The sequence below is a fragment of the Heteronotia binoei genome, chromosome 7 (genome assembly GCF_032191835.1).
Source record: "Heteronotia binoei isolate CCM8104 ecotype False Entrance Well chromosome 7, APGP_CSIRO_Hbin_v1, whole genome shotgun sequence".
NCBI classification, from domain to species: Eukaryota; Metazoa; Chordata; class Lepidosauria; order Squamata; family Gekkonidae; genus Heteronotia; species Heteronotia binoei.
In genome coordinates, this window is record NC_083229.1 from 20,923,168 (window position 1) to 20,931,439 (window position 8,272).

Genomic DNA, 8,272 nt, shown 5'->3' on the forward strand with positions numbered 1-8,272 from the left:
TCAATTGCTTGAGTCCAGTAGCACATTTAAAACCAGCAACATTTAATTCTGGGTAGACGTTTTCGTGTGCAGGCATGCTTCTTCCACCAACATGACGCTCAATCACACTATGTGCTTATGGTTATCACTCGTCAACAATTCTGCACGTTGTATGGGGAAGCAGTTCACTCGAAGGCAAAGAGATTAACAGAGCAGCTCACGCAAGGTTTAGCTATTAAGATTTAGGGCAAATATTTTATTTATCTAGAAACACAAAATAAAATCATTTCTTTAAAAAAAGGATGACAAAAAAGTATTTAAATAAAAATGAGCAGAATTTTTTTTCTTTTTTTATGAAATGTTATGGCACAAGAGTTCAAGACGGTCACCTATCCAGTTGCCACAACCTCTAAGCAATATTATCCCCCATTGCGCTTTGCTTTTTTTTTTTTGTTTTCTAAAGAATTTTTCTATAAAGATTTTTATTAAAGATATTTACATGTCATTAATATGTGTAAATATATCTACAACAGCCGATTTTGGGGAGGAGGAATCACCTTAAGGGGGGGGGGAACACTTTAAATACAAAAAAAAGAGGGAAAAACAAATAAAGTTTGTCCCCCAAGCGTGAAGAGATGTCTGCCCGCCCCCCCCCCCCAACTACCCAAAGTTTTGTTATGAGGCAGTTTGAGGTTCTGGCTGGCCACACTGTCAATGTCAAGCCAATGTTGTGTAGTTGTTGTTGGGCATGCAATGAACAAGTCCATGAAATCATCAAGTTCACCAGTACTTGTTATCTCTGTCTTTTTCTCTCCTTAGGTTGGCCTTAATCCTGCAAGTCAATGTAATACCCCCCAAGCCAATGTCTATGGGGTTTATTCTTTTTTTGTTTTGTCCCTTTCAAACACCAGAGTTCCTTAACTGCTGCAACTTGTTTTTCAACTGCTCCCGTCGCCTCCGCAACTGTTCCTTTTCGGCTATCAGTCTGTGCTCATCCGACTGGATGGACAGGACGTATTCCGTGGCTTTTTTGAGGATGACCACTTTCGGGGCCTTCTCGTTGTTGGCCACCTCGGGGATCTGGTCCCGCAAGGCAAAGAAGCTCAGCTTGAGCTCGTTCCGCCGCTGGCGCTCCAGGACGTTGTGCGTCCGCCGCTTGTCGTTCTCTTCCGAGTCTGACGTGCGAGGGCTGGAGCATTTGCGGTTGTTGCTGATCTGTTTCAGTACCCGGCCGTTGTCCAACTTTAATCTTTTGGAGGAGGGGTACTCGACCCTGGTGGAGGGGGAAGCAGCGTAGTTGTGCTGGTGGATGGGGACGTGACACCTCTTGAGGACTAGCGGGCTGTGGGGGGGCTTGCTGTGTGTGTTGGACTCTGATTTCTTGGAGGCGGGCTGCCGTTTCTCCACAGTCACCACATCTATTTCTTCCTCCTCCTCCTCTCGTTCCTCTTCTTCTGGGGAAAAAAAACCACAGACAAGTTGAAAAGGCCTGCTTTCCCTCACCGTCCTATGCACGGTGCCTTTTAAAATTATTACTCTTCAAATGGATGTTTATTTACAGTTCTGCAAAGGGGACAGGCTGACCTTAAAAGCCAGATTGAAATATTGCGCAACCGGCTTCTGAACGCTGAACTTCTCCAAGGGGAGGAGGCCGTAACGGTTGTGCAATGGAGGAACAGTTAAGAGACGACAACTTTCACACATTTCTGTAAGGCTCCTCCAAGGGCTGTTAAACTGACTCCCATTTTCCTTCCAGATCTCAAGATGTTGAAATGAGCAGGTTGCCTAACTCTCAACAGGCCTCTGCCCAAACGCAGCAGGGGCAAAGGGCAGACCCAGGCCAATTTGGGAGGCGCGGTGCAGTGACTCGAGAACCCAGCTAGGGTCTGGGAAACTGGGGTTCAAAAGCCATCAAAGCTTTCTGGGGGACTTGGGGCTGGCTACCAACCAATTCCCAGTGCAGTCTACCTTACAGGGTTGTTGCGAAGACAGAATGGAGAATGGGCTACGTTGCACTGAGCTGTTTGGGGAAAGGGTGGGATAGAAGCATGCAAAGTAAGATGGCAACTGGCATCCACAGGGGATATCAGGGATAACTATCTAAGCCAGGGCTTTTTTTGTAGCAGGAACTCTTTTGCATTTTAGGCCGCACACCCCTGATGTAGCCAATCTTCCAAGAGCTTACAGGGCTCTTAGCACAGGGCCTGCTGTAAGCTCTTGGAGGACTGGCTACATCAGGGGTGTGTGGCCTAACATGCAAAGGAGTTCCTGCTACAAAAAAAAAAAAAAAAGCCCTGATCTAGGCTATAGCTACAACGCATGAACGGAACTAATTTATTCACTTCATTTGCACCCCTTGCCTTTCTCTCTAACGGGGACCCCCAAAGCAGCTTACATCATTCTCCTCTCTTCCGTCTTACGCTCACGACAACCCTGTAAAGTAGGTTATGCTGAAGAAAGCGTGTCAGGCCCAAGCTCACCCAGCAAGCCCCCATGGCACGAGGTGGGATTCGAACCCGGATCCCCCAGATACTGAGACCACCACCCACCGCCGCACGCCAGCTGGCAAGAACTGGGACTGCCAACACAGCTCCGAGGCCAGGCCTGCACGCCACCCCGGCTCACGCATGAAGCTTAATGAAACGAGCCAAACCCCTGCGGGAAAGCGCGACCGCACACACGGCTGTCTGAACCAGGTCAGACAGACAGGACTGTGCAAACCCGCAACACGCAGGGTGCGCTGAGGCTGCCAAAGCTACGCCCAGAAATTGCGCAATACAGCGTGTCTTCCTTTTGAGCACACCTTTAGATAAGGCCTCCCCCCTCCCGCAGTGAGCTTCCCAGCAGGACTTGCTCACCGCATGCAGATCTCTTGGCAAGATCTTTCCCCAGAAGGCGGGCGTTGTCGTAGGCTAAAGCTTTACCTGAGAAAACATCTCGAAAAAGTGCACTTTCTCCCCCAGGCCTCCTTTCTACCCTGTTCGCCAACCCCGCCCCTCCCGGGTGCCCTGAAGTTACTGCCGCTTTCCCACTGCCCAGGCAGGAAGTCCAAAGGGCAGGTGGAAAGGGCAAGTCAGGAGGTTTAAATTCACAGGAACTGCGAGGCCTCGCTTGGAGAACCAAAGCAGGGTCGTCTCTCTCTCTCTCTCCTTCCCCGAACTCCTTTTTCCAAGAAGCTCCGTTCGCGGGAAGTCTGGCTGCGGGTGGCGCTAACGTGGCATTTTTATAAAAAGCACACATGTTAACGGGGAGGAGAGACAGAGGCACAGAAATATCTGGGACGGGGTGGGGAGGAGGAGGGAGAAAGGCAAGCCTCTCTCTCTTTTCACACTCGCCAGAGCTTGGTTTAAGGAACCTCAAGGCATCTCCCCTCCCCCCCCACTAATAATTCAGTACACAAATACTGAGGAACCTATAGCTGAAAAACCCTGACTCCCCCCTTACACTTTGACATCAGACTCAAGGTATCTCGAATGTTTACAACTGGGGCAGCTCTCACTTTAGCCAATATTTTGCAGGGACTGCTGCGTTCGAAGACTTGGGCCACATAAAAATAAGGGTTCTTGCATCCACTTCCCCCCTCCCCCAATAGTGAAACCTCATGACTTCTCATTTGGCCCTAAAGAGGTAGGTTCATGCCTCTGCTTGCTCGGGATTGGCTGTGCCTACCCGCCAACAGCTGTTCCCGGCCTCAGTCTTCCCATCTGCGCAGCGGGGACATTTCACCTGGGGGAACAGATGTCGGGCTGCACCATCTTCTGGCGCAGAGTGCTTTCTGCCAGCGCCGCCATGAAGCTGGCCAAATTTTTTGTTTGGCAACGGAATGGAATGAGAAGTGGAGAAGAAATCAGGGAATTGTCCCCATTATCAACTGACCCTGGATCGTACTAAACCTAAAGTCCCACTCATCTTAAGGAAGGCTCATTTCCAAGCAAAACATACACAGGGTGGCACTACCAGCACACTACAACTGGCGTGGCGTGGTGCCTAAAAGTGTCAGATCAGTATCTGTAGGCCCAGGTTCAAATCCTGCACTTGTGCAGGGGAACCTTGTTGGGTGAACTGGGGCCTGGGCCCGGCCTCTCCAACCTAACCTACACCTCACAGGGCTGTTGTGCGGATAAAAACGGGAGAATTGTACAAGCCAGAACACGGACGAATTAAATAAGTGGGTAAATCAACCAATCTCCAATAGTAAGCACCAGTGTTCCCTGTAAGCTAAGCTAGTGTGAGCTAGCTCACAGATTTTTAGCCTCCAGCTCACACATTTTTGTCTTCGCTCAGGAAGGGTGACCCCAGAGAACTCTAATTTATGCAGTAGTTCCGAACTTTAGTGCCAGAAGAACAAAGTAGGAGTGATGTTTCACCTTTAAGACCAACAAAGTTTTATTCAGAATGTAAGCTTCCGTGGGTAAGCACTTCACGCCCTCCAAGCCTACCACCAAGCCTTTGCACGCACCCTCCCTGTTGTGTCCCCCCCCCCCCCGCGTCAGAATCATGGAGTTGGAAGGGACCTCCAGGGTCATCTAGTCCAACCCCCCTGCACAATGCAGAAAACTCACAAATCCTTCCCCTAAATTCACAGGATCCTCATTGCTGCGGGAGAATGAAACTCACCGGAATCGCTGCTGGTGGTGGGCGGTGTGTCTTCCCCCAGCGACGAGGAGGACGTGGGGCTGGCGCCCGGGACGGCTGCAGCAGGGGCTTCGAGGGGCTTGGGCGACTTGTCCCCTAGAGGGTAGGGGAAGACGACGGAGGGGTCGATGCACTCGGCGGCGGCGCCCAAGTCTTGCAAGTAGGGCGAGGCGACGGCGGCCCCGCCGGGTGTCTGGGGCGGCGAGGCGGGCGGCAGGGTGGCCCGGGGTACGAGGGCGCCCTCCCGCCGGGTGGCCTGGTAGGAGGCGAGGCGCTCAGAGACCACCTTCTGGAGCTTGTCGGCGGCCGAGCAGCCGCTCCACATGCAGTCCTGGATGATGATGGACTTGACGAAGGCCTCGTCGTCGGGGTCGCCGATGAAGCTCTGGCTGACGGCGTCGCTGCCCAGCAGCTCGGTCACCATCTCCAGCTGGTCGGCGTGGGACGGGAAGGCGGCGGAGCGGCGGCTGGGCGAGAGCGGCGGGGTGGGCAGGAGCTCGAACTTCTTCCAGATGTCCTCCGACGGGGCGGGCGGCTGGAGCTCGCAGCCGCGGTGCTGCGCCGCCAGGTAGAAGTTCTCCTCCTCCTCCTCGAAGTAGAAGTAGGGCTGCACCGAGTCATAGTCGTAGTCGTAAGTCCGGCTGGGGAAGCTCGGCACCGTCAGGGGCATGGCGGCGGAGAGGGGGGCCTGCGGGGGGGGGGAGAGGAGGAAGCAAAAGGAGGGGCGCACGGATTAGTTTTCCGAGGGGGTTGTCGGAGCCCTGCGTTAGAAACCCAGGCAGGGAGCAAAAGACTCCCCCCCCCCCACGTTCTACCTCAACTCCCCATCAGAAAAGCACTCGACTTCTTAAAAGCCCAGGCTGGGAGCAAAACACCCCCCCCATGTCCTAGCTCACCCCCCCCCGCCAGGATCAGAAAAGCAGTCGACCCGTTAAAAGCCCAGGCTGGGAGCAAGACCCCCCCCACGTCCTAACCCCCCCCCCCAGGATCAGAAAAGCCGTCGCCCCGAAGTAACTACCCCGCTTGTGCCGCTAATGCGGCTCAGACGCCCCCTTGCAGATCTAAACGCGCGCAACACGGCGAGCGTTCCGCGTCTCTTCGCCCGGCAGACTTACGGCGACCTCCAAGGAAAAAGAGGGAGGGTTCGCCATTGCCTACTTCTGCGTAACATCCCCCGGCTTCCTCGACGGTCTCCCGTCCAAACGCTAACCCCTCGTTAAATTCCCAGACCGGGTGAGTCCCGGGCTCTCTTGCAAGCATTCGGGGTGGCTAATCCGCAACAGGCGACCCGGAGTAGGGAAAGCGAGAGCCTCCGACGTCGCGCCTCGCCCACCTTCCCCCGAGGCCCTTCCCCTCCGTCGCGGATCCCGCCCCCGGCTCCAATTGCAAAGCTGAGCTCCGCCGCACGGGGATCAAAATGCTTTCCCCGACTCAGCGCGACTCTCCGGCGAATCGAGGTAATGCTCGGAGGGCGCCTTCCCCCTCCCTCTCTCCCTAGTTCGCTGGAGCGCCTTCGATCCGGGGAGCGGGACCCACCCAGCCCCAAATCGCCTCTCGGCCAACCGACCGCCTTTTTTGCAGAAAGGGAACGCCCCTCCGTGGGGAGGGGGGGTGTTCAAGGCAGTCCCCCCCCCCCAGCGACCACTTCCCTGCAAGACCAGGCAGCGCGCAAAGAACGCCTTGCCCTGCGCGCCTCCGCGATCCCCTCTCCCCGCCCAACCCCTGCTGGCGAGAGAAGGCAACGGCGCTCTCTCCCACACTCCGCCGACCCTTCCTTTCCACCCCGCAGGACTCCGGAGTCGCGCCGCGGAAAGCCCGGGATTCGAACTCGCGGCGCCACGGGAGCCACCTTAAAAAAAAAAAAAAGGCACCGTCGCTGCTTCCGCGACGCCTTCCCCCTCTGAGGCAGCGAGGGACTCGCTTCTCCGCCGCGCCCCGCAACAAGCTTCCCCGCCCCTCTGCAATGACAGCCGCGGCGAGGTAGTAAGTCCCGTCCGCGATCCCCCCCCTCTCCTTCAACCCGGTTCGGGAATCCAGGGGCTGGGTGGAACCGACAAGGGAGCCACAGCGCCTGGAAAGATTGCAACCAGCTTGCGAGGGAACCCCAGCCCGTCCCTTCCCCGTTTCGCTTCGGTCCCCGATCCTGAGCTCTTCCCCCTCCCCAGCTCTCCGTGGGGATCGCGCAAAGCTCAAACGACCCCCCCCCCCGCGCTGCCCAGGTTGCGGCTCCAAGGGGGTCCCGAAACCTTCCGAGGCCAATCCTCAGGTCCGTCTCCCCCCACGAAAGACCAGCCACTCGCCCAGAAAATAAAGCAAAGAAAAAATGGAAATCCAGAGAGGCGAGCCAAAAGGGGTCCCTTTTTGGCGCTCGCAAGGACCCTCCCGTTCCCCAAAGCTGGAGAAAAAGGCGACGGTCGCACCTTATCTACCCCACACACCAGCCTTGGTTGCGGTCTCTCTCTCTCTCTCCTCCGCCTCCCCAGACTTTCCGAGCCCTCTGCCTTTAAAAGAAGCGCGGCTCTTTCTAGGGACTTGCAAAAGCGCTTCCCGGTATCTCTCCGTCTTCAGTTCTCCAGCCCCGACCCGTTCCGACCAACGCACGACTCCGAAATGCAACCAAACCCATAAAACTTACCGGTTCCTTCCAGGTCCCGGCTAGGCAAGCCAGCGGGTCGGCTCGGGAGGAACGAAGCCAACCAACCAAGCAGGAGAAAGAAAATAAATAAATAAGGATTCCAAAAGGAAATAGCGCCAGAGAACAAAACCGCCCCGGAGGAACAGCGCTCGGTCCCCCCTTTTTCAGTCTGTCTCTCCTTCGCGCTGGGGTTCCTTCGCGGCTCTCCTGAGCAAAAGCAAAATATTGTAAGTCCAAGAAGGCTCCGGCGACTCAACGGCCTCCCTTGCAGAGAGTCGGGCTCGCTCCGGTTTAAAAAGCGCCACCGGCTTTTTGAATGCAAAAAAGGGAGGGGTGGGGGAAAGGTGGGTGGGATTCTTTTTTTTTTGCTTTCGCCCCCCGGGCTCCCTTGCAAAAGCCGGCGGCGGCGACCCCTCCCCTCCGTTCGCTTCTCCAAGCAAAAGTGATGCGGCTCCTCGGCCAGGAGGCCTTTTATAGTCTGCTCCCCGATGGCTCCGCCCCAACGCCTTTCCCGCCAGTGAAGCCCTGAGAAGGTTTTTTTAGCCCAGAGCCAGCTTGCAAGCGCCGGTCCCCCCTTCTTCCTCCCCCTCCCTCCCCCCCCCGGAGGGGGGTTGGCAAGCGGCGGGTGGGGCTGCAGTTGCAAGCCAAAACGGGAGGCTGCTGCAGAAAGCGGGGTTCGGGAGGCGTTGCAAGGGGCTCTTTTGGAGAGGAGGGGGCGGCGGCTGCTGGAAGCGGCTTGCAAAGGCGGCTCTCCGCACTGCGTTAGGACCGGGGAGGGATCGGTGGCACCGACGGAAGTAAACAGAGTCAAAAAACGCCAGCGCCGGGGAGGGGGGAAAGGGGGGCCTAGGGAATCGAACCGGCAGCTGGCGTTGCGCGTGTCGTCGCTCGGGACCTCTGGGTTTTGCAAGCCCTTCGAGACCTTTTTCCCGGGCGTGCGGCCCCCTGCTTACTCCCGAGGAGACCACCCCCCAGGTCCGCTGCTTTGCCCGGGGTGTGTGTGTGTGGAGGCTGCGACCCCGC

The 8,272-nt window shown here is 56.2% G+C and overlaps 1 protein-coding gene across 1 annotated transcript; it reads right to left on the reverse strand.

Annotated features, from left to right (window-relative positions):
* Positions 1–206: 206 nt before the first annotated feature.
* MYC (MYC proto-oncogene, bHLH transcription factor) lies at positions 207–7,696 on the reverse strand. Its single transcript, XM_060243221.1, has 3 exons — positions 7,250–7,696; positions 4,597–5,302; positions 207–1,433 (listed from the first exon to the last, which is right to left on the reverse strand). The coding sequence occupies exons 2-3, from the start codon at positions 5,282–5,284 to the stop codon at positions 880–882; spliced, it is 1,242 nt and encodes a 413-aa protein (XP_060099204.1). The 5' UTR covers positions 5,285–5,302; positions 7,250–7,696; the 3' UTR covers positions 207–879.
* Between the last annotated feature and the right edge of the window lie 576 nt (positions 7,697–8,272).

Excerpts from the sequence above, each read along its gene's own strand:
- MYC (XM_060243221.1), bottom strand. The coding sequence starts at position 5,284 with ATGCCCCTGACGGTGCCGAGCTTCCCCAGCCGGACTTACGACTACGAC. Across the intron at positions 1,434-4,596 it reads CACCACCAGCAGCGATTCCG|AAGAAGAGGAACGAGAGGAG; the intron begins GTGAGTTTCATT and ends TTTTTTCCCCAG.